This window comes from Aquarana catesbeiana, linkage group LG02, assembly GCF_042186555.1.
Source record: "Aquarana catesbeiana isolate 2022-GZ linkage group LG02, ASM4218655v1, whole genome shotgun sequence".
In the NCBI taxonomy this organism is placed as follows: domain Eukaryota; kingdom Metazoa; phylum Chordata; class Amphibia; order Anura; family Ranidae; genus Aquarana; species Aquarana catesbeiana.
Genome location: NC_133325.1, coordinates 264,719,691 through 264,744,045, shown reverse-complemented (window position 1 = coordinate 264,744,045; position 24,355 = coordinate 264,719,691). Strand labels below are relative to the sequence as shown.

General features: G+C 38.7%; 1 protein-coding gene across 1 annotated transcript in view; it reads left to right on the top strand.

The window, feature by feature from the left end:
• The window catches only part of ABCC4 (ATP binding cassette subfamily C member 4 (PEL blood group)), a 627,509-nt gene extending 618,510 nt beyond the window's left edge, over positions 1 to 8,999 (top strand). The window contains exon 31 of the mRNA XM_073614376.1: positions 4,393 to 8,999. Coding sequence (XP_073470477.1) covers positions 4,393 to 4,482 — 90 coding nt within the window. The 3' untranslated portion in view covers positions 4,483 to 8,999. The remainder of the gene's footprint in view (positions 1 to 4,392) is intronic.
• Positions 9,000 to 24,355: the final 15,356 nt, after the last annotated feature.

The window sequence follows — 24,355 nt, the reverse complement described above, 5'->3', positions numbered from 1 at the left end:
TGTCAGAGCCTTAGCCTTCCATTTTATTATTGTGCTATACTATCCACAGATCACATTTCTATGGGCCTTGTAACTGCTCTCTGCTACAAATTAAACACTCTGATCTTTCAAATATATGTACCTTGAAGTTTCAATGCTTGTCAATCACAGTTTGTAAAATATCAGGATTACAAGCTGATATTAACATCCAAATCCATTGTGTTTTGGTTTTATGTGTGAAAATGAGAAACCTTTTTGCTGACTCTAGTTTCCTCGTGCTTTTGTCATGCTGTTTAATTTATCTTCGTGTTTTCAGTTCATAAAGTGACTTGGTCTTATCAATGTAATGTGTCCGCGCTTTGCATCAATACACATCGGGATAACAGCTAGTCTATCATTTTGGTTTATTGGCAATTAATTCAGCCCATTGTTCAGATAATGTACTAGGGTATTTCCTGATTTTTACAGATTAAACTGTTTGTTTTATGTCAATAGCTGTTTTTTTTTTTTTTTTTTGTTTTTTTTTTAGTGTAGGAACCATCTTTGTCAAACCAGAAGATATTCACAAACTGTCACTTTCCATCAAATCCAGAAAGCAATTGGTTTAGCCCCCATATAAAGATCACGGGCAGAGATATTAAACCAAGTAAAGTCAAGTAAATCATGACCTGTGCTGCTTACATGGGTTAAACACAATTTGCTTAAGAACATTTCAGTTGAAGTATAGCTCATAGTAAGGTTAAGTTACAGTCATACACAGGGCCATGTTTTTTTTTAACCACTTGACCACTGGGCAAATAAACCCCCTTAATAACCAGACCAATTTTCAGCTTTCAGTGCTCTCACATTTTGAATGACATTTACTCAGTCATGCAACACTGTACCTATTTGAAATTTTTGTCCTTTTTTACACAAATAGAGCTTTCTTTTGGTGGTATTTAATCACCACTGGGTTGTTTATTTTTTGCGCTATAAAAGAAAAAAGACCGAAAATTCTGTAAAAATTTTTTTTCGTTTCTGTTATAAAATTTTGCAAATTAGTAATTTTTCTTCATATATTTTGGCCAAAATTTATACCGCTACATATCTTTGGTAAAAATAACCCAAATCGGTGTATATTATTTGGTCTTTGTGAAAGTTATAGAGTCTAAAAGCTATGGTGCCAATATCTAAAAATTTATCACACCTGAAGTACTGACGGCCTATCTAATTTCTTGAGACCCTAACATGCCAGAAAAGTACAAATACCCCTCAAATGACCTCTTTTTGGAAAGAAGATATTCCAAGATATTTAGAAATATGCATGATGAGTTTTTTGAAGTTGTAATTTTTTCCTACAATTCTTTGCAAAACCAAGATTTTTTTTTTCTTTTTTTTTTTTCACAAAATTGTCATATTAGAAGTTTATTTCTCACACACAGCATATGCATACCACAAATTACACCCCAAAACACATTCTGCTATTACTCCCGAGTATGGCAATACCACATGTGTGAGACTTTTACACAGCGTGGCCACATAGAGGCCCAACATGCAGGGAGCATCTTCGGGCGTTCTGGAACACCCAAGCCAATTCTGACATTTCTCTGCTACATGTAAAAATCATAATTTATTTGCTAGAAAATTACATATAACCCCAAAACATTATATATGTTTTTTAGCAAAGACCCTAGAGAATACAATGGCGGTCGTTCCAACTTTTTATCTTGCACGGTATTTGCGCAGCAATTTTTCGTATGCATTTTTTTTTTGGTAAAAGAAAACAGTTTTGTGCTTTAAAAAAAAACAAAACAGTAAAGTTAGCCCAATGTTTTTCCATAATGTGAAAGATGAAGTTATGCTGAGTAAATAGATACCTAACATGTCACCCTTCAAAATTGCACACGCTCGTGGAATGGCGCCAAACTTCGCTACTTAAAAATCCCCGTAGGCGATGCTTTAAAATTTTTTACTGGTTACATATTTTGAGTTACAGAGGAGGTCTAGGGCCAGAATTATTGCTCTTGCTCTACCGATTGCAGCGATGCCTCACATGTGTGTTTTGAACACCGTTTTCATATGTGGGCGGGACTTACGTATGCGTTCGCTTCTGCATGCGAGCACACGGAGAAAGGGGTGGGGCGCTTTAAAAAAAATGTATTGTTCATTTTACTTTTATTTATTTTAGTTTGATGCTTTTTTCCAAAAAATAATTTTTTTGACCACTTTTATTCCTATTACAAGGAATGTAAACATCCCTTGTAATAGGAATATGGCATGACAGGTCCTCTTTACAGTGAGATATGGGGTCAATAAGACCCCACATCTCACCTCTAGGCTGGGAAGCCTGAAATAAAATAAAAAAAACGATCCTGGCTTTGATCGTAGCGGTGAGTCGGTAGAAGGGCGGCGGGAAGGGCGGACACCCCCTCTCGCCTCCCATAAGAATGATCAAGCAGTGGAACAGCCGCTACGATCGTTCTTATGGTGTAGGGAATCGCTGGCTGAAAAAACTGATATCTGAATGATGTCTGTAGCTGCACCCATCATTCAGATATCCCCGCACAAAGTCAAGGATGTCGTATGACAGCCGGCGGGCGGGAAGTGGTTAAAACGCATTTTTTTTTAACACAAAGTTGTCCATTTATACAATATTTCTAACACATAGCATGTACATACCAAAAATGACACCCCAAAATAGATTCTCCTAATCCTCCTGAGTACAGAGATACCACATGTGTGAGACTTCCACAGCCTGGCCACATACAGAAGCCGAGCACCGAGTACAGCCGAGTATGGCCGAGCATGGCCGAGTATGGCTGAGCATGGCTGCGCATAGCTGGGTATGGCTGAGTATGGCTGGGTATCACCGAGTATTGCAGAGTATGGATGGGTATTGCAGAGTATGGCTGGGTATCACCGAGTATTGCAGAGTATGGCATGGTATTGCAGAGTATGGCATGGTATTGCAGAGTATGGCATGGTATTGCAGAGTATGGCAGGGTATGGCTGGGTATTGCAGAGTATGGCAGGGTATGGCTGGGTATTGCAGAGTATGGCAGGGTATTGCAGAGTATGGCAGGGTATTGCAGAGTATGGCAGGGTATGACAGAGTATGGCAGGGTATTGCAGAGTATGGCAGGGTATTGCAGAGTATGGCAGGGTATTGCAGAGTATGGCAGGGTATTGCAGGGTATGGCAGGGTATGGCAGAGTATGGCTGGGTATTGCAGAGTATGGCAGAGTATGGCAGGGTATGGCTGGGTATGGCAGGGTATTGCAGGGTATGGCTGGGTATGGCAGGGTATGGCAGAGTATGGCTGGGTATTGCAGAGTATGGCAGAGTATGGCTGGGTATTGCAGGGTATGGCTGGGTATTGCAGGGTATGGCAGGGTATTGCAGAGTATGGCAGGGTATTGCAGGGTATGGCAGGGTATTTCAGAGTATGGCAGGGTATTGCAGAGTATGGCACGGTATTGCAGGGTATGGCAGAGTATTGCAGGGTGTGGCAGGGTATTTCACAGTATGGCAGGGTATTTCACAGTATGGCAGGGTATTGCAGAGTATGGCAGGGTATTGCAGAGTATGGCAGGGTATTGCAGGGTATGGCAGAGTATTGCAGGGTATGGCAGAGTATTGCAGGGTGTGGCAGGGTATTTCAGAGTATGGCAGGGTATTTCAGAGTATGGCAGGGTATTTCAGAGTATGGCAGGGTATTGCAGAGTATGGTACGGTATTGCAGAGTATGGCAGAGTATTGCAGGGTATGGCAGGGTATTGCAGAGTATGGCAGGGTATTGCAGGGTATGGCAGGGTATTGCAGAGTATGGCAGGGTATTGCAGAGTATGGCAGGGTATTGCAGAGTATGGCACGGTATTGCAGAGTATGGCACGGTATTACAGGGTATGGCAGAGTATTGCAGGGTATGCCGGGTGTCGTGGAGTATTGCAGAATATTTCAGGGTATTGCGGGGTATTGCAGATTATTGCAGATTATTGCGGGGTATTGCAGAGTAGTGCAGGGCATTGCAGAGTAGTGCAGGGTATTGCTGAGCATGGAGGGATGGCTGAGCATGGATGGATGGATGTGACTGCATTTGTCACAGAGCAGCGCTGTGGGCACTACAGATCCAGCCCACAGTGCTGCTGCCATCCGATCTCTCCCCCTCTCCTCTGACACTCTACCGATCGGTACACAGAGGGGAGAGAGAAACCGGCATCATGACATGACGCCAGTTTGTTAACATGTGATTGCTCCATCATTTGACGGAGCGATCACATGGTAAATGGCCGCGATCAGCTGAATAGCAAAAAATGCTCTGGTCATGAAGAGGGTAAAACCTTCTGTAGCTCAAGTGCTTAATGATTGATGTATTATTACATTTATCAATCAGCTTTTTTTTGTAATTACTGACTTTTTTATTTTTTATTTTAGGTGTCTTTGAACCGAACCCAGCAAGCCAACAAGAAAAATATTTCCAGGGACCCATCTGAACCATTTATCATTTTCGAAACTGCTCTTTGACAGTATTTGTTTTTTTTTTTTTGTTTTTTTAAAGTGCATTCACATAGCATTAATGGTCGCCTTTTGGCACCTAGTGTGTGCTGACGGGGCTTTCCATTGGTTTTTTAGATGCATTACTAAAGCCAGTGGTCTTAATACATTCATGCCCATTGTTATTAATAGCAGTTTTGAAATAATCACTGCTGTACTTTTCTAGACACTTTGTTGTAGCATGGACATGTTGGATTATGGTTTAGCCACGTGACTTGAAGTTTGGTACAACAGTGCCATATGGTCAAACTGCTACTCTTAAGAGTTTCCATCCACCTCTAATTGTGAGTTTGTTTTCAAATCTTTGTACTGTTTGTTGGCCAGTATCAGTCAGCCAGTGAGAAGTAAATATGTTCAACTACTCCCTGGCGTAACTTGTTTTATAATTTGTAAAATGAAAGGTGATAAGTCCTTAAAGCAGAACTCCAAGCAAACAGAAACACAATTCAATACATATATGTAGCAAAGGATTAGAAAATTCTGTTGAGACACTCTTGTGAGTCACACAACACTGCCAAATCACTGGGGTTGATTTACTAAAACTGGAGAGTGCAAAATCTAGTGCAGCTGTGCATGTTAGCCAGTTGGCTACCAGTCGGCTGGGCAAAATACAGTGAGTATGCAGGTGACACAGGAATATTGAAAAGGCAATTGTTGTCATTTAAGACCCCTTTCACACTGCCGATGCCCGGGCATCAGTGGTAAAGCGGTGCTATTTTTAGCACCGCTTTACTGTCGTTTTAGCAGCGCTATTCGGCTGCTAGTGGGCTGGTTTTAACCCCCCGCTAGCTGCCGAAAAGAGGTTAAATCCGCCCGCAAAACAGCGCAGGAGCAGTTTTGCCAGCGGTATCGCAGCGCTGCCCCATTGATTTCAATGGAGAGCAGCGGTGGAGGAGCGGTGAGTTCACCGCTCCAAAGAAGCTGCTGGCAGGACTTTTTCTGACACCCTGCCAGCGCACCGCTCCAGTGTGAAAGCCCTCAGGTTTTTACACTGGAGTGCATGGAGCAGCTGTTTTAGGGCATTTTGCAGGCGCTATTTTTAACGCTATAGCACCTGCAAAACGCTCTAGTGTGAAAGGGGTCTAACTGTATTGGGGCAAGGGTGAATCCCAAGACAGAATTACAAACCATTTTGCAGGAAAAAAATACGTGTATTTCATATGTGTATTTCGTGATTGCCTGCAGTTCCACTTTTTTTTTTTAATCAATTTATAATTTAATTTGGAATTTCATGGAATTCGTGCCTTTGATCATAATAATCAAATGTATGTTTACATGGCCTTGTATTATTATAAGTTTTGAAAAGCCAAATGGAAACTGGAACCTTCATTTTAATTTCATGCGCAAGGATTTCATAATTGGCCAGGTCTAATTGGCCAGGTATACTAATAGAAGACACATTGCTGATTTTCTCCCTTAAAAAGCACTTCATTGGGGTTGATTTACTAAAGGAGTAGAGCATGTTCACTTTGCTTACTGAATGTGGTGAAAGTTCACAAAGAATACCTAGTCACGTTCAAGGAAAATAGAAAAAGCTGTACTTTTGCTTGCATTTAATTAATTGGATGATGGAGCTTTACCTCATTCACTTAGCTAAAGTAAAATCCTCATGCAAATGAAAAATTCACTTTTTTAAGTGAACAGCCTATTTGCAGGATATTGAATTCTTACAGATTTTCTCAGGGTAATTTCTACTCTTACCAGCCTTTTCTTGCAGCTGCAGAAGAAACATTTCTGTTGCCTACCAAACCGAAATGTGCCTTAAGCTTTCCTGAAACTGACTGTTAATGTTTACACCAAGGTTTTTTGTTCTGATTTTAATTGGTTTCATGTTGTCAATACCTTTAATAGTGACCTATATTAGGCACGCATTACTGCAGGTTATCCCAATTGCTTTGTGAAAGGGATCTGAATTTTCAGCTAGCAAACGTTTCCATCTCAGTCTTTTTGACTTTCACGCTGTATTTCAAGAAACAATCAGTTAAATGCTATTAATGCAATTAGTATTCATGGTCTGTGATTAATGCTAACATATCAGTTGAATTTTAATTCATAAATGCTTGTAATTATGATCTGTACCCCAAAGACACACAGAAAGTATATGCAATCAGTCTGTTCAGATCATCAAGGCCTTCACTGCACTTATGTCAGTTGTGTTTGTTTTGTTGTTCTTGACTGTTGTACACTACAGTGACTTATTGTTGTCTCTTTTGTAAGTTTGGTGTTAAAAAACATGCTGTATTTATCACTAGGAAAAACAGGTTTATCATTTTAACTAAAGGGACAGCCATTATTTTATCATTTACTGTAATTATTGTAACTATGTAATTATATTATTTGATAGCTGTGCATTTTTTTTTATTAAGCAAAGGAAGCTGTATGTTCTGTTGTCTCTAGTCTTTACCTTTTTTAATTTCAAAAGATATGTAAAAAAAAGTTTTTGACCAATATCACCCTGCCATGTGGCTCTCAACTCCCTTTGATCCTGACAAGAAAGACACATTAGCTGGAATTTGCATAGAGTGGCAAATTTGTAATAATTCGTAAAAAATTTTAACTCTATCATCAAAATATATTTTTTTTATAATTCATTTGGCACATCAACAGTTGCTTACCCTTGTTGTTTATGTTACCCTCTAGTTTACCTGATAGTTATGGTTTCAACTCATATATTAGTAACTGTCTATCTTTAGCACAGCATTACAGCAAATATGTCATTCAAGTTTTAATTTATTCTTTATTCCCTTTTGGCATGCATTGCCTAGTGGGAAACGATTAAGTACAAATAGTTGCACTGAACTGTTTGTTAGAAAACTAGGATGTTGTAATAGGTTTATACACTCTTAGTTTAAATACTGTAGAACGAAATGTAAAAGATGTCTACAACCTGATTCAGGAAAAATGGCTCTGAACCCAAGGCTACTAGTATGTATGGTGTTGTGCAGCCCCATGCATACACAAATAGACAAGACAAAATGCCTGATTTCCTATGCTGTCAGTTCACAACAGAAAAAAAAAGGAAAAAAAAAAGTACTGTATGCAGAATTTTTTACAGCTCAGCATGTATGTCATAGGCCAAGACACATGCCACTGCATTGACTACATCTGTGTTAAAATTTTACTCATGACAATAAAATGCTGTAAAAAAAAAAAAGGCAACAATGCGATGTGCCAAGATTGGTACATTGTGTCTACTTTTTTTGCAAGTTTTATCTTCTTAATATGTTTAAAAAGACCATGCCTTTTTTTATCTAAGTGGAATCTATGGAAGAGTGATTTTGCAAATTTGTTGGCAACATGCTATGTCTGAATATTTTGGATTTTAAAGAAGTTAATCTGCCTACAAATATTTCCATATTGGTACCTGGCAGGTTGAATCGCCCACTACCATCACCCAGAGCTGATTAATGCAGCGGGTTGGTCTCACTACTGGAGTCCCCAAAACCCATCCACGCAGTAATGAAATATCAGTTTTAGACTAACTTTTCAAAGCGGGCCTAAACTCTGTTAATTTTATTTTCCTTCCTCTTTGCTTACCCAGTAAATATTATTAGCATGTTTGGTTTTGCACCATTACAAGACAAGAAATGCTTCCTCATGTCTTCCTGATTAAAGCCATGATGCAGCATGAGATCGGTATGAAGCAGAGGTACTTACTGGCTGTCTCTACCTTCGCAGACAATCAGTATCTTTGCATCATACATATTCTTTCCTGTTCCACAACTGCAACCAGAAGGCAAGTAAGGTGGTAATACAGGGAACCCAAATCTATTTAAAATTTTAAACGAGTGTTAGTGTCAGTGAGGAACAAGATGTAGGAGATTTGGTATTAGTAAAAAAAAAAAAGTAGGATCGCTTTAAAGGATAACACTTATTTCTAAAAAGGTTCAAGTATATTTTTGCTCTCCACCACCTGACCTAACTGACCCCTCCTTCCCACTACCCCAGCTGTATATTTACGCGTATTGGATGACTGTGGCCCCCAGGAATGTTCAATACAGCTGATGCCTTCCCAGTGAAGCCCCTAAACTTTTATTGGACAATCTCCTAAGCAGCTTCTTTTTTGTGAAACAGCCACATAATACCCCCATGAGTTTCTACTGCGCAGGCAGGGACAGGGGTCAAAGGTTTGTTTATGTCAAGGGTCTGGGGACAAAATAATTGCTTTCTATAAAAACAGCCTTTGACTTTGTGTGTTGGTTAAAGGTGTATGACTGTGAATTTACCGTTCCAGTTTATGAATGTTTTGTTACTCTTTCATATAGGTTTAAACCCCATCCACTTTTGCAAGATAAGAATAAATCTAAAACCTGTCAGTATAGTGTAACTTTGATCTACATTATTTAAGTTTAAGCATTATTGTACAATGTGACAACAGACATGTTTTGTATTGCTGACAAGCACTTCTTGAGGCCTTTTGAATAAAAAAAGTAAAGTATTGTCTAAACATGCCTTAATTCAATTAAAGTATTCAATCTTTTCTTTTATTATGTCTTTCAATGAACTTTCTTTTACCATTTTACACCAAGGAGGAACAACATTTCTTCTGTGTATTTCAGATAAGCTGATTTTAAACTGTGCTAACACAATTTGACACATTCGTCAGAAACTGGTTCCTTTGTGGAAACGGAATAGGAATACAGTATACTTGTGTTAATACAGTATATAAATAAAATAATTTATATGGTGATTTTTCTCATTTGTATGTTTCCCAACATTGTTTTGTCACCACCACTAATTCCTGTATGTCACACAGCACATTTTAGTCTCAATTCACCAAAGAGTGAAATAGGTTTGCATTGCATTATCTTATTTCAGCATGTTTACACATGCTAACTTTGTCTAACTAAACATTATTTACTGACTTCCCTTTTATAAGGGTTTTTTTTGGGCAATACAGAACACAAAAGTATGACCTTGTGATTTAGCATGCTGTAAGAGCGCATATGCCTTGCATAATTTGGAGTTGATTCAAAATAGTTTTATGTGCTAAAGTGGGCATGTAAATACAAAATGAAAGCAGCTTAGTTTTCCCTGCTGACGTCAGGTGACATTTAACTGCTGAAAAGCATTTCTTGAAGTTTAGAAAGTCTTTTATTGGCCAAAAGGCTGGATCCTTTGTAAGTTGTACTCTCCAACAAAACTCCATAATATTTACTAGATGGATATACATTTATAATTAAATGTGTCTGTTTCTCTAACATATCAGGCTTCATCTTCAAAGCCAAAATTCAGCCCTTCCTTTTGGCTCAAGACTTGGAACACAAAATCCACCAAGTCTTTCCCAAAGCCTTCTTCACAATGAAGGGGCACCCTCACACCTAAGAGATGTCTGTTACAGCTTGCATTCCTCTGGGTCACAGATGTCCCAGACCTATGGGTTTAGTTAGTCATTTTAAAGAGATACAAAATAGAGTTTAAAACTCTACCGCTTCATTGTTTTCCTCTCTCAAATCAAGCAAAATCTCCACAAGGACAGTCAGATTTACCATCTCTTGTCCCAGGTAGCGGTTGTTCCAGTCCCTCTGAAGGATAGATTCTATTAAAACCTGTTCACTGGACCAACACTCAACAGGGGTATTCGTCCTATCCTGGACCTGAAGATGGCCAGAATGTTAATGACTTTTAAACTAGGTGTTTGGGGGTAGGAACCAAATGTAGTGTTAGCCAGCAATGAGCAAGGTTCAGCAGGTCATTTTATTAGTGGGAGGGTGACTAGAATACCAAACACAAGGTAAATAGGTTGGCAAATCCCAATTGCAGCATCATAACAACTAACAAGGAAATATGTGGCCAGACAAAATTAAGAGGCATGTACACAAATGCTAAAAGTCTAGCTAATAAAATGGGAGAACTGGAGCTGCTAATTTGCGGGGAAGATTTCGATTTTTGGGGAATTTCAGAAACTTGTTTTGACAGCTCACATGACTGGCTGGCAACTGTTCAGTGGTATTCCCTATATCGTAGGGGCAGGGAGGGTAGGAAAGGGGGAGGGATATGTCTGTACATCAAGAATGATTTGCAAGTGAATATGAAGGACAACATTACCAATGGAGCAAGGGAGGAGGTGAAACCCTTGTGGTTGGAGCTCCAAAGGGAAGAAACTAATGGGAAAGTAATAGTGGTCATTTGCTACAGGCCCCCTACCCTGAGGGATGAGGAGGAGTCTGATCTCTTATCACAGTTAGGAATGACGACAAATCAGGGCAATGTTATTATAATGGGGGATTTCAATTATCCAGATATTGACTGGGCGGAAGGAACTGTGCATTCATCTAAGGCTCGCCATTTCCTAAATATCTTGCAGGACAATTTCATGGGTCAGTTTGTGAATGCACCAACAAGAGATAAAGCATTACTAGACTTAGTGATTAAAAACAACACAGACCTGATTGCGGATGTGGAAATACTTATGTGGCAACGCAAGGGTAATACAAGTATACTGAATTTCAAAAGAGCCAACTTCCCTAAACTGCGCTCTATGCTACATGGTATTAAACAGAATAAAATCCTAGGGAATCCTAGGAAATCCTGACGAAAAATAGGAGTGCTTTATTGGCATATTAAACAAAGGTATTATATGGTGCATTCTAATGGGTAATAAATATTAAAAAGCTAAGATTAAACCTAGGTGGCTAAACTATAACATAAAAATGCATATAAAAGAGAAAAAAAACTCCATCAAAAAACATAAGGCTTGACGGATCATTGTTGGCATTCCAGCACTACAAAGAATGCAATAAGAAGTGTAAGAGCGCAATCAGGGCAGCTAGAATAGAACAAAAAAGGCACAGAGCAGAGGAGAGTAAAACAAATCCCAATAAATGTTTTAAATATATTACTAGTAAGAAAGTGAGGCCAGAGCATATTGCCCCCATAAGAGATGATGAAGAGAATTTGGTTACAAAAAACAATGAGAAGGCAACGGTTTTAAATGCCACCTTCTCCTCAGTTTTCACAAAGGAAAAGGAGGAATATAATAACCAAGACTGTAATGTTAATAATGCATCACAGAATGTACCCTTGTGGCTATCAGAAGTCAGGGTCAGAAATAGACTTGAAAAATTTAACATCAGCAAATCACCAGGACCAGATGGCTTACACCCAAGAGCCCTTAAGCAACTCAGTCAGGGGGTAGCTAGACTGTTGTTTCTAATTATTATAGACAGTTTACTGACTGGAATGGTACTAGCTGATTGGAGAACTACTATTTAAAAAAGGGCAGAGACCTATTCCTGAAAACTAGAGGCCAGTCAGTCTAAAATCAACAGTTTGTAAATTTTTGTAGGGGGATGATGAGGGACTATATCCAAGAATTTGCAGATGAAAGCGGTATCATTAGTAGAAATCAGCATGGATTCATGAAGGATCGTACTTGCCAGACCATTCTATTAACCTTCTATGAGGAAGTGAGCTGCCGTCTAGATAAAGGTAGGCCCGTGGATATGGTATATCTGGATTTTGCAAAGGCATTTGATATAGGCCTCATAAATGTTTACTTTAAAGGCTAAGGTCTGTCAGCATAAACCATAGGGTATGTATCTGGATAGGAAACTGGTTACAGGGGCATGTCCAAAGGGTGGTGATAAATGGGGAGCATTTAGAATGGGCTGGAGTGGTAAGTGGGGTCCCCCAAGAATCTGCCCTGGGACCAATTTTGTTTAATTTATTCATAAATGATATATAGGTGGGCATAAATAGCGCAATCTCAGTGTTTGCTGACGATACAAAGCTAAGCAGAGCAATAACTTCACAACAAGATGTGGAAACTTTACAGGAGAACCTCAACAAAATAATGGGTTAGGCAACTACCTGACAAATGAGGTTTAGTGTTGAAAAATGTAAAGTAATGCATTTGGGTGCTAAAAATATGAATGCAAGTTACTCGCTAGGAGGAGAAACACTGGGGGGAATCTGGGATGAAAAGAGATCTGTGGGTCCTAGAAGATGACAGACTCAACAATGCCATGCAATGCTGCAAGCAAAGCTAGCAGAATATTAATATGCATTAAAAAGGGGATTTATTCAAGGGATAAAACAATAATTCTGCCACTCTACAAGACTCTGGTTTGGCTGCATCTTGAGTATGCCGTCCAGTTCTGGTCACCAGTCCTCAGGAAGGATGTGCTGGAACTGGGGAGATTCCAGAGAAGGTCAACATAGCTAATAAAGGGACTGGAGGACCTCAGTTATTGGGAAAGATTGCAAGCATTAAAGTTATTCTCTCTGAAGAAGAGACGCTTGAGAGGAGATATGATAGCAATATACAGTACAAAAACCTTACTGGTGAATCTAGCATAGGGAAAAAATAACTTTTCAGTGGGAGGGAGTTTAAAAAGACACTTGGCCATTAATTGAAACTGGAAGATAAGCGTTGAGGCTTAACCTTTACTCTTTACTGTCAGAGTGGTGAAGATGTGGAACTCCCTTCCACAAGCAGTGGTATCAGCAGAGAGTGTCAATAGTTTCAAAAAACTTTTAGATGGGCATCTTATCACTTGCAACATACAAGGATATAGCATTCAATATTGACATAAACTCACACACACCACAGGTTGAACTGGATGGACTGGTGTCTTTACTCTCTAATCAAGCACTAACCTGTTCTCGGGTTTTGCATGGAATTTTTAAGATCAGTTATTGCTCATTTATTATTATCTCAGAGATAAGGGGAATACTTGGCATCCATAGACATTTAAAATACCTGCCTCCATATTCCCATTAACCCATCTCATCAGCGCTTTCTGCACTTCACAGTAGAATAAAAACACTTCTAATTTTTTACACTGCTATTTTGCCTATCCTTTGACCCAGAGTTTTCACAAAGTTCCTTGCATTCCTACTCACCTTCTTAAGAACTCAGGACATCCAAGTTACAGGGTACCTAGACAATGTTCTTCTTAAGGATTTATCCCTCTCAAAACTGTCTGAAAATGTCCAAAGAACTATTTAGATTCTTCAGACTTCCTATTGGGTAATCAATTTTCAAAAGTCTTCTCCCCAGCCTTCCTGTTATCTGGAATACTTAGGCCTCGTTCACAACATGGCCCAGGTAAAAGTTATCTCAGACCTTCAAACCCAAAAGGCATCCCTCAGTTAGATTCTCCATGAGAGTCTTGAGCCTCATTCAAGGGTGTTCCCTTCGCTCAGTTCCAATCAAGGCCTGACCAACGCAACATTCTGTTGGCTTGGAACACACTCCTCTGGACTTTCCTATGCTTCCCATTAACATCTTGGGTCTCAGTCCATTAAAATTAGGTTTGCGCCACTGGGTCCCCCTTTTCATGGACCCCCCAATCCAGGTGCAATCTGACAATGCCACTGCAGTGACCAATATTGATCCTATTGGAGTTGGCCAACTTTGAAGGAAGTAAGTCTGATCATCTGCTGGGCAGAAACACTGTCCAGTAATCTCTGCTTTTTACATCCTGGAAGTGGACAATTGGCCCCTGCCTGGACCAAGGGGAGTGGTCCCTTAATCCTGACATCTTCAGCCTCCTACATAGGAAATGGCAGCCTCAAGATGTGAACATCCTGGCCTCCTGGTTCAACAAGTTACCCCTCTTTGTGACCAGGACCAAGGATCCTCTAGAAATGGCATCAGAAGCTTTGGTAGTCCCCTGGACTTTGTTTAAGTTAATATATTTTTTTCCTTCAGTGGGGATTCTTCCTCAACCGCTCCTCAAAATAGAGGATGTAATGGAAATTTGTAAGTTCTGTAAATAATTGTATTCTATTTTGTATGTATTGCACACTGCCCTCACTGTGCACACAGCACTAATAATGTTTTCAGTACATGTTTACATTCTTTCGAGTCCTGATTAGAATTAGCCTGCCTATGTAACGCCCCTTGTTACCATAAACGTACAATTGTAATATTAATGTGATACCTACGTAATCATGTGTATAAAAACCTTCAATTGCATCCTTTTAAAGCAGAACAGTTGTTTGGAAAGATGCTGAGCGTATCTTTTGTGTCTGTTCCCTACTGCAGTAGTTATTATTAATTTGGAACCACTAATCAATATGAGGATAGGAGTTGCCTATCATCAATTTAACCAAGTCAGCATGGCGAGCCAGCCAGGAGGGGTTTCCAGGTGACCCTGAGTATCGGAAACGAGGAGCTTGAGATGATCCGGGAATTTTTGATAATCAGCAGGCTGAGGTAAGCCTTTTGCTTACATTTGTGTTATCAGACTTCCTTGATCGGTAAGGCATTTTCGGGGACAAAGGGTACCTATTTTACTCCCCTTAATCGAACTGCATTGATTGGTGGTTATATGTTATGTTGTCCCTGTCTATTGTCTATCGGAGTGTTATAGATAAGAAAGGGAAGAATAGTGTTGTTCACAGGTATATGTAGTACATCTGCTAGATAAAGTCGTTTAGAGGCAAGAGGGTATAGGCACATGTAGAGAAGACTGGCCAGTCATTATGGGCATTGAACTAAGTAAGGGAATGAAGGGTAAGAGACCCTCAAAAATGCCCAGCACAAGAGGAGCACTATATATGAACCGAAGGTGCGGTTCCGCTTATACTGAGCCCCTAGATTAATGGTTAGAGTGGACGGGGATCCACAATGGGTAACTGGGTTACCAAGGTCCACAGGGACTAAGAATCATGCAGAGTAAAGCTAGAGAAGCAGGATGGATCAAGGGTGACAATAACACTAGAAAGAAAGGGACATTTTCATGTTAAGTTGTGGGATGAATTTGGGGTCAGGCACTACAACTAGTAAGTCAAGTAACAGAGAAATGAGAGGTAAAACAGAATACTTTATATGTTGTCAGAGAGAGAAGATGGGATGAGCACTCTGGCTGCCCGTCTGATCACAGAAGCTAGATATAAAAGATATCTGAACAAAATAATGAAAGCAGAATTTAGGCAGGGAAATATTAATGAGAGTTAAAAGAAAGTGAGAGAATGATATGCATGTGTTGTGTACAAATGGGAAAAATGTAAGCGATTTTAGAGAGATATTGTTGTATGCGTGTGCGAATGCTGGGAACTTTAGTTCTATTGCTTGTGTGTGTCATGTACGCAGATGTGACCCCCTCCTTTGTGCTCTCCTGAAAGAATGTGGCTGAGATGAGAGGTCAGTGATAAGCTGGAAGGACACCATGCCAATTCCAGTTTTTTAGACAAAACATGTATAACAAAATGTGCCGGGTTAACGAATCTAATGGTAAACAATGTGATTACAATTATTTTGAATCTGTTTTCCAAACATGGTAAAATGAAGGTTACATTTCACCGTGTATTACACAAATCGAATATCCTTTGATAGTGGAGACAGTTCATTTAAAAAAGGGAAATTAAGTAAAATTAAATAATAATGAGTATTAATTCCTAATATGAGTTTAACAATTTTATTAATAATATAGATATATTGAAACTGGTTTAGACAACCTTTGGTTGGAAATGAAATCCAGGTTATTGGGGAAATTTGTAAAAATGGGATTAGTTTAGATTAAGATAACAATTTTGTAATTTTACATTGATACAATAAGCCCTTATTGAGAGAAAAAAACATTAAGATGAGGTTGTTATTTGGAATAAAGCTGCCATAATATTTAACAAAGCCAAGATGGATGGGATACATAAGAAGTTTTTCTACAAAAATGAAATTTTAAGGTTTTTGATAATAACTTGCGGTCCGTGAAGTAATAATAAATAAAATTTAAATATAACAGACCCATCACATCAAGTCCACACACCCTGTTAGGATAGATGCCCCCTGCAGCCAGTTTTATAGTTTTTGATGCTTTCTGGTCCATCATACAGATTGTTGATCCTTTTGTTTTTATTTATTTTTATTTTTGAAATCCGAAGCAGAATGTGTGGATTGTGAAATGATGTGCCCCTTTTCCTTGTAAGTACAGTGGTATAAGCAGAAGAATATTTTGGATTTATGGGCATCTCTGCATGACTGCAGGGTATTGTTATCATTTATTATAATATTGCCAGGAAAAAGTAGTCTTTTGAAACATAAAACTGGAGTTCTTACACAAACAGCGTGATAGAAAACAAGCCATTGTAATATATCTATGGAAGCTGGACCCAGTAATGAAGGGTTCATCCCGAAATATCAGAGCTGTAGCTCTATGCAAAGGTGCTATTAGACAAAGTTAGACATTGTTTTGGTCAAATATTTAATTTTTAATGGTCTGACATTCTGCACAGCAAATATACAGTTAACTAAATGTTTGTCTAATGAAAGGTTTAAAATATGAGTTTGTTTATGTACAAATCTAACAATGAGAAATGCGTACATTTGAATACAGTCACCTTATTGCCTCTACTGGAGGAGGCAGGAGACAAAGGAAACCACATGTGTTAAATTGATGGTGTAGGAATCAGCTGCTGTGAGCCCAGTGCGGGACACACTCCCTGAAGACCCAGATATTTAATTTTTTGTAGATTTGAGGATGCAGTTTATCACTCAGAAGGATACTCTGTGTTCAAAGTCATTGGATCATTTTTCCCCAGCTCAAGAAGCAGAGCTCCATGTTTTAGCAAAGCCTGTGAGCTATAAAAAGAATGTATATTTATATAGATAGTCAAGCTATCAAGAGCTTTTGGTTCCATTTGAAGTGCCAGAAGTTTGTTTTTACTTCGGCAGGTACACCAATAAAGCATGCCAAGTTAATTTGATTGGCTGTTTTCAGCCTTCCAGGTTCTTGCTGAGGTAGCCATATTAACTTTCACACATGGAAGCAGACCAGGTGACTAAGGATGCTGCATTTACAGCCCCGGACACTTGATGGGTCTGTGCAACTCACAGATTCCACCCTAGTTCTGGCCCAGTATAGCTGGGATTAATAATTCAACTTTAAGGACCCCAGAATGAGAAGAACAAGTGGTCCACAGGGGGCAACTTCTTATGAAACAGGACTTTGGAAAAGGTGATCATTTATGTCTGCCAGCCACTCTTTTCCCTCCAGCTTGACACATGGACCGTGTCATCAGTCACAAACAGTTATGGCTGCCTTAGTAAATGAGCATGGGATAGAGCCAGGGTTCACCACAGTTGTTTTTATAACATACCACTTCTTGTTTTACCTGTTGCCAAAGGTGTTACCAAAAGCTGAACATCCCTTCCAGAGATTACAAAAACATATATCCAGATGTCCAAGTTAGGATCTTACAAGTATGCATTTTGTCTGTATGGACATGTTTTTTTGGATGTCCAGTGGCAAATGCTACTGCAAAGGCCACAGTAAAAAGTGTTATCAGAAGTAGTTTGTAAATATAGAAGTACAGAGTACAGAGAGTAACAGAGGAAATCATTTTTATAGGAGAGTCCTTACTAGAAGTTTTGAGGTTTTATTTTTACACCCCCTACTGTCTACAATGTAGCGGACAATGTAGAGTAAGAAACTAGAAAACTTTTGCCTGAATGTTTTCTTATATTTTATCAAGCCTCTGAGGGGATGTTGGACTCTCTCCCTATGGGATTTGGTTTGGGAGTGTGTTACTCAATTGCTTATGTTTTGTCTCAGCAGCTGAAGTCCTCCATTCGGATCTCAAAGAGAATGTTGCTGATCTTTTAAGGTTTTTAACAAACTCATTTATGTGTTTTCTCCCCAATTCCAGATCCTAAAAGTTTGGAAGGATCTAAAACTAAAGCCAGGTGACTTGTGGATTGTTAAAAGACATTTATATATAAGGAAATGTTTGGAGACTCAACACAGCATTTATTTCATGTACAGTGTTTGCAAAACTTGAAGGAAAAGTCACCTGGATCCACACCAGACACTGCAAAAATGACTAAATTAAAGAAATCTCTGTGTTTGATTTGTTTCCCTCTTGTGATCACAGTCTAGGGTACTTTTTGATTCAATTACTTTAATTGTAAGGAAGATATATATTTGAAAAGTATTTTAGCCATGTTGAAGTCATATTTTGTCTTGTGTACGTCTTCCATTTTATGTAGAATTGTCTGTGTTTACATATGCTGATAAGTCAGCATGCCAACAATTCAGCTAGAAGGCCATTCTGGCCACAGGAGTGTACAGCCAGTACTCTGTAAATATGTCTTATCAATCATTTGTTTTTCACAATGAAAAGTAATTTTGTAATGAAAACGTTGCTCAGCTATTTTCTCCACAATGGAGTTTTTTGCCTCTTTGGCCAGGACTACCTCCACCTAAGCGTGTGAAGTTTCCAGGTTAAAGGTGATAGCAGGTATGGTTAGTGATCAAAATATTGATCAAAAGAGGGGAGACTGTAATGGAAATTTGTAAGTTCTGTATATAATTGTATTCTGTTTTGTATAGACAATAACAATCTAGACCCCCTGCTTCCCATTCACTGGCTTTAACGGCATTGCTGTTGAAACCCAAATGAAGTACAGGGGTATATCTCACTCTGTAATTTCCATATTATTCAAAGCCAGAAAAGTCACTTCTAGAAAAATCTATCGTACCAGGAAATCCTTTTTTTGTCTGGTGTGAACACAAGCCTCTTAACGCCAGAAAGACTACTCGGTAGTTTGCATTCTGGCCTTCCTGCAGTCGAAACTTGACCAAAAAAATTACTCTAAGTACTCTTAAGAAAAGGGTTTTGGCTTTGTCCATTTTTTTCTGCAAGCATTTGGCTTCACTTTCACTTGTTAAAACCTCCATTCAAGGTGTCTCATGGCTCAGATACCTCCGTTACAGCACTCTTTTTTGGGGGGGATGTCAAACCACCTTTAGAACTGATGAGGGAACTCCCTGAGTAATCTCTCCTGCAAAATAACTTTCTTGGTGGCTATCATGTCTGTCAGACAAGCCCTTCCTTATTCTTCACAAGGACAAAAAAGTGGTTTTACGTCCAAGAGCCTCTTTTCTCTACCCATAAGGTAGTATGAGCCTTCCGCCTCAATGAAAACATTGTTCTTCCTTCCTTCTTGCCTTGCTCCAGAGCATTCCAAGGAAATTGTAGTCCATTGTCTGGATGTGGTCAGAGCTATCAGAACCATGGCCTCCATCCGATAAACACACTTTTTCTCTTGCCACCAGGGTTTCAAGAGGAACACCCTACTTACATGTCCACTATTGCTAGATGAATAAGAAAACTCACTGTAAGAGCTTATGCTCCAAAGGATCTGGTACCTCCAGTATCCTTACATGCTCACTCAACAAGATTAGTGGCAAATCCTGGGTTTCCTCTTCTTTGTAAGGTCACCACCTAGTCTTAAGTTCGTACCTTCTCTAAGTCTACTAGGTGGATGTCCAGGGCTCTTCCAATGTGGCTTTTGGCCACAAGGTTCTTTCAGTGGTAAACTAAAGAGTTGAGTTCTTGACCCTTGTTGTCCACCCCTCTGATCCATTGCTTGAATGTCTCTGGGTCCATGAATATCTAGCCTGTGTCCTGTACAGGAAAAGGAATTTTGACTTATCTGTAAATTCCATATCCTGAAGTACAGCACAGGACACAGGTCACCCTCCCCTCTGTTCCCGTGTTACTCTGCATTGCTTTCTAAAAAACTGTGGTCTCACAGAGTGAGGTGGGGTTATAAGGGCATGTCAAAGGGGGAGTGTCCAAAAGCTTTGCCAGTGTCCAATTACCTAAAGGTATGAGCCTATTACCCAGTGTCTATGGTTTTACAGCCTGTGTTCTATACTGTTCTATTTACTATATACTGGAATTTACAGGTGAGTCAAAATGTAAAGACTGGTGAGTGGATAGAACCCTTGTCAGGTTTTCATTGCTGTCTGTGTCCATTAGCGTGATTTGTTCTCTCTAATTGTCCTGCTCACAAATGTCAATGGAAATGAAAATTATGGTAAATCCAAAATGTTGAGTTGCCACCAGTGCTGGAATCTTAATCTTAATCTTACCATAATCTTACAATGGGAACACTTGATCCCATGGCAAATTTCTAACAGGGTAATTCCTCATATTGATAGATATCCTTTGACTTCCTAGTAAATCTACAGCTCAATAACTAAATAACTAAAGTGTAATATATACTATAATATACTGAGATACAGATGGCAAAAGGAAAACAAATGGAAGCCCTACTCTAAAATGAAAAAGAAAAACTGATGGCTTTAGGTTAACCTGAATTGCATTTATCCTTCATGGGTCACACCTCAGTAACAGATCTTTTTCAAACTGTAATCTGTTCTTGCAGGGGGAGTCCTCTTCCCTTCCCTGAGTTATCCTCCGGAGCCTTGAGGAAATTCTGATGATGTCAGAGAATATAATCATTAAAAACATCATGCATAATGTATATTTTACTTTATACCTAAGGATCTGTTTTTGGGATACATTGGCTATGCTATTTTCTCATCTGTATGAAAACTAACACATAAGTAGAAGGTATCAGATATTTGGTTTCCTCCTATAAGTGATAATAAGGCTCACATATCTCCTTTTTATGATGCAGAATGAATCAAAAATGACCAGACCAGTTAACCTCTGCTCATGAGTGAGAACAATAACATTGAGATCAAATAAATTAAGTAAGCAGTATATAGCCTTGTCACTGGATGTGGTATGTTTATAGCATTTCCAGGTGCCTTCACATAATTCACAAAGTCATACACATCATTCACAATGTCATAAATTTAAAGCCGGATTACCTTCAAATGGTATGACAACTGACTCATAATTGTTAAACCGTGTCTATCAACTAGGCAATTAATTTTGTGTGAAATTCTCATCGATTCACACAGTTAAAATTCATTAGACAATAAGTGGTGCTTTTATGTAAGTACTTTTAAGAAGGTGATTAGAGTTTTTTCTTTCATCTCTATTATTTATTTTTTTTCTGTTGTTTACATGAGGGTCGCTTATGTTTGGGTTGTTCACACATAATACAGTATGTAGTAGTTTTGGAAAAAAGCAGGTATAAGGTTTTGCTTTGCACATTTATTTGCTGTCTATGTTCTGGAATGAAATAGATTTGCTAATATTCACCCGGGCAAGCAAATACCCATCACTTCTCTGTTAACAACTCACAGATATAGGATGCTACATTATCTTGATCATTGTTTTTACAGATATGCAGAGACAGATGTTAAAATTGAGCCCTGGGCAAGAAAATAGCTTTGATTCCCTTGTCCTTTTATTTAACAATGACAAGGATTGGAATATTGGCAGTGAAGATATCCTCTTTTTATTGTCTGTACTAGCATGGCCCACCTCACCAGATATTAATGCTTAATGTACACGGGATGTTTTTACAACCTCTCCTGAACGATTTAACTTGACAGATAGTAACCCATGTTAAAAAAGTCAGTTTTTCCGCGTTTACATGCCTCGTTTAGCAACGTTTAGCCGCGTTTGCATTTAGAAGCGCTTGAAAATTTTTTTTTTTTAAATAGCCAAAAATGAAAAACGGCTGTAAACGAAATGCGGCTAAATGCGAGTTACCGCGTTTAGCCGCATTTAGGTGCTTGAAATGATTCTAAACTCAGCGTCTGAACTAATTTTTTTGCTGTACAAAAAAGGCCTCTAAACTCAACTGCCTAGAAATGACTATAAATGACCCTTTGTACATGTACTGATAAGATAACATAGAGGCATAGAGGAGAGTTCAGGAGCAGTTGAAAAAAATGTCTAACTGCTCCTAAATGTTCGTTTAGCAGCAGCAGTGTAATTACCTGTGTTTGCATCTTTCATTGTGAAGTGACAGATGGGTGCAAATACTTTACCAACTGCTTTATCCTTCTGGTTTACTGCAGGAGCATAGGTTGTAGTTGGACTCACTTGATATCCATCAGGTTTTAGGTTTCTGCCTATGCTGCCTTGTGGATGGACAGTCTCTTCTGATATGTGCTCAGATGGTTACAGGGGTTGGTTAATTGGTTACTGGTTAATTGTAGCTCACAAAATGTACCAACATGGCTGGATAAATTAATGAGGAATTCAGGAGCTGATCCGTTTGCACTGACAACAACAAATAAAACAAATAGAAGTAAGGCACCACCTTTTGTTTTTATTATTTTGATTATCTGGTTGCTGGGATTTTGTTACACTAGTTTACTATTTTTCCATTGGATTTCAGTTGGCCTGTAGTAACCAATGGAGGTCAACTTTTAGTAATTTGTCAGTTGCTTAAGGGAGATTATTAAACAACTATTTTTGCATGATCAAATAAATAAGCCTCTTTGTCTAAATAGGTTTCTTAAACTAAAAAAAATCTATATAACAATTCCTTTCATGCTAAAAATCAATACAAACTAAGCTGCCCTTAAAGTGAAACCCTAAGTGTACAAATAATCATTTTCCCTCATACAGTGAAGCGCTACCTCCCCATAAACAATTAATATTAAACCAGCGAACCTAAGCACACTCGCTGTAGTGTTAGTAACTGTGACAATGTCCAGTGAGATGATAAAACATACTGTATGCCCAAAATGTGTGCAATTAATTATAATACTTCAAAAAGATATACGCATATAGTTATATGCCCCAATAGTGTTGCCCACACTCTATGTTCCCATATGTGCCAACCAAAGTTATATATAAAACAGTGCCGTGCAGTATTATGTAACAAACAATAAAATTCTACACACGTGTCTCTATTTTTGGAAAACACTCACAAATAACAAAACATGTCCATAAATAATATTAATAAAAGTTCTTCAATTATAAAGTAAATGTCTGTCACTATTTTCTTTCCACTTGTGTCGTTTATATTTTATTTCTTCTACCACCATATTTTGTGACTTCGCTGACACGTATCTTCTGCCATTATAGTGTGCAAATCCCTTCACCAACATTCCAATAAACATCAGGTCTCATGCGCTTTCCCCTTTCAGCAGGATATTGTAAACCAGGAGTGCTGTTCCCCTCTGTTTGGTTCAGGTGTCCTTCAATCCATCTCCATCCTCAGCAATCCTTCAGTTATTTTATGTGTAACGCTAAAAAAAAAAAGGTATAGATAGTGTTCTCCACATATTGAATACTTTTTTTTAATTTCAAATCAACAAAAGATTATAACACTCAAAGTCTGGTGCACAACAGTTTACATGTAAGTCAATGGGAAATGTCTAACACAAGATGGCTGCCAGTTGACTTCCTGTTTACAGGCATGACATCATTGGCTCCTCCCAATGTGTTGCTTCAGAGTCACGTTCCTATTATTCCCTGAGGAAGTCATGTATTCTGTGATGGAACGCCATTTTGCATGAGATATTTCCCATACAGGAAAGAGGTGGATTGAAGGACTTTCATTAACAATCCACAACTTTGATAAACAATTGATGTGTACCAAAAACTAACACCAAATGTCACTTCAAGGCCAGAGGGAAGTGACACCTTTGTACAACTAATGTAGTGTCCATTCAGCAAAAAAAGTATACTCTCCACCGTGAATAATTGTTGGACAGATTCTAGGGACAGAATATTGCATCCACATCCCTGTTGTGTAGATAAAACCATGAAAAAATGAGAGAGAGAAAGAATCTGTCCCTCAAAGAATTATGGGATTTTCACTGATGCATATTTTTTTGTCACTAAGGTAAACACACCCACAAAGGGATAACTAAAAAAATATAATTTATTACAAAGTGTACATGATTTAAAATGGTAACAGTATTCAGTCATTTATATTTGTGACCAAAATTAATACTCAGTTCCAAAAGCTTGAACAGATTCTCGTGTGAATGGATAGCCGACGTGTTTCGCAGACTAATTTACTGCTTCTTCGGGGCTGTTTACCGTGCATCTATATCATTGTCCAAGTTGTAAAGGGATATAACATTAGTATCAAAAATAGACAAAAGTTTTAATAATCATATTAACCACTTGACAACTGGGCACTTAAACCCCCTTCCTAACCAGACCAATTTTCAGCTTTTGGTGCTCTAACATTTTGAATGACAATTACTCAGTCATGCAACAC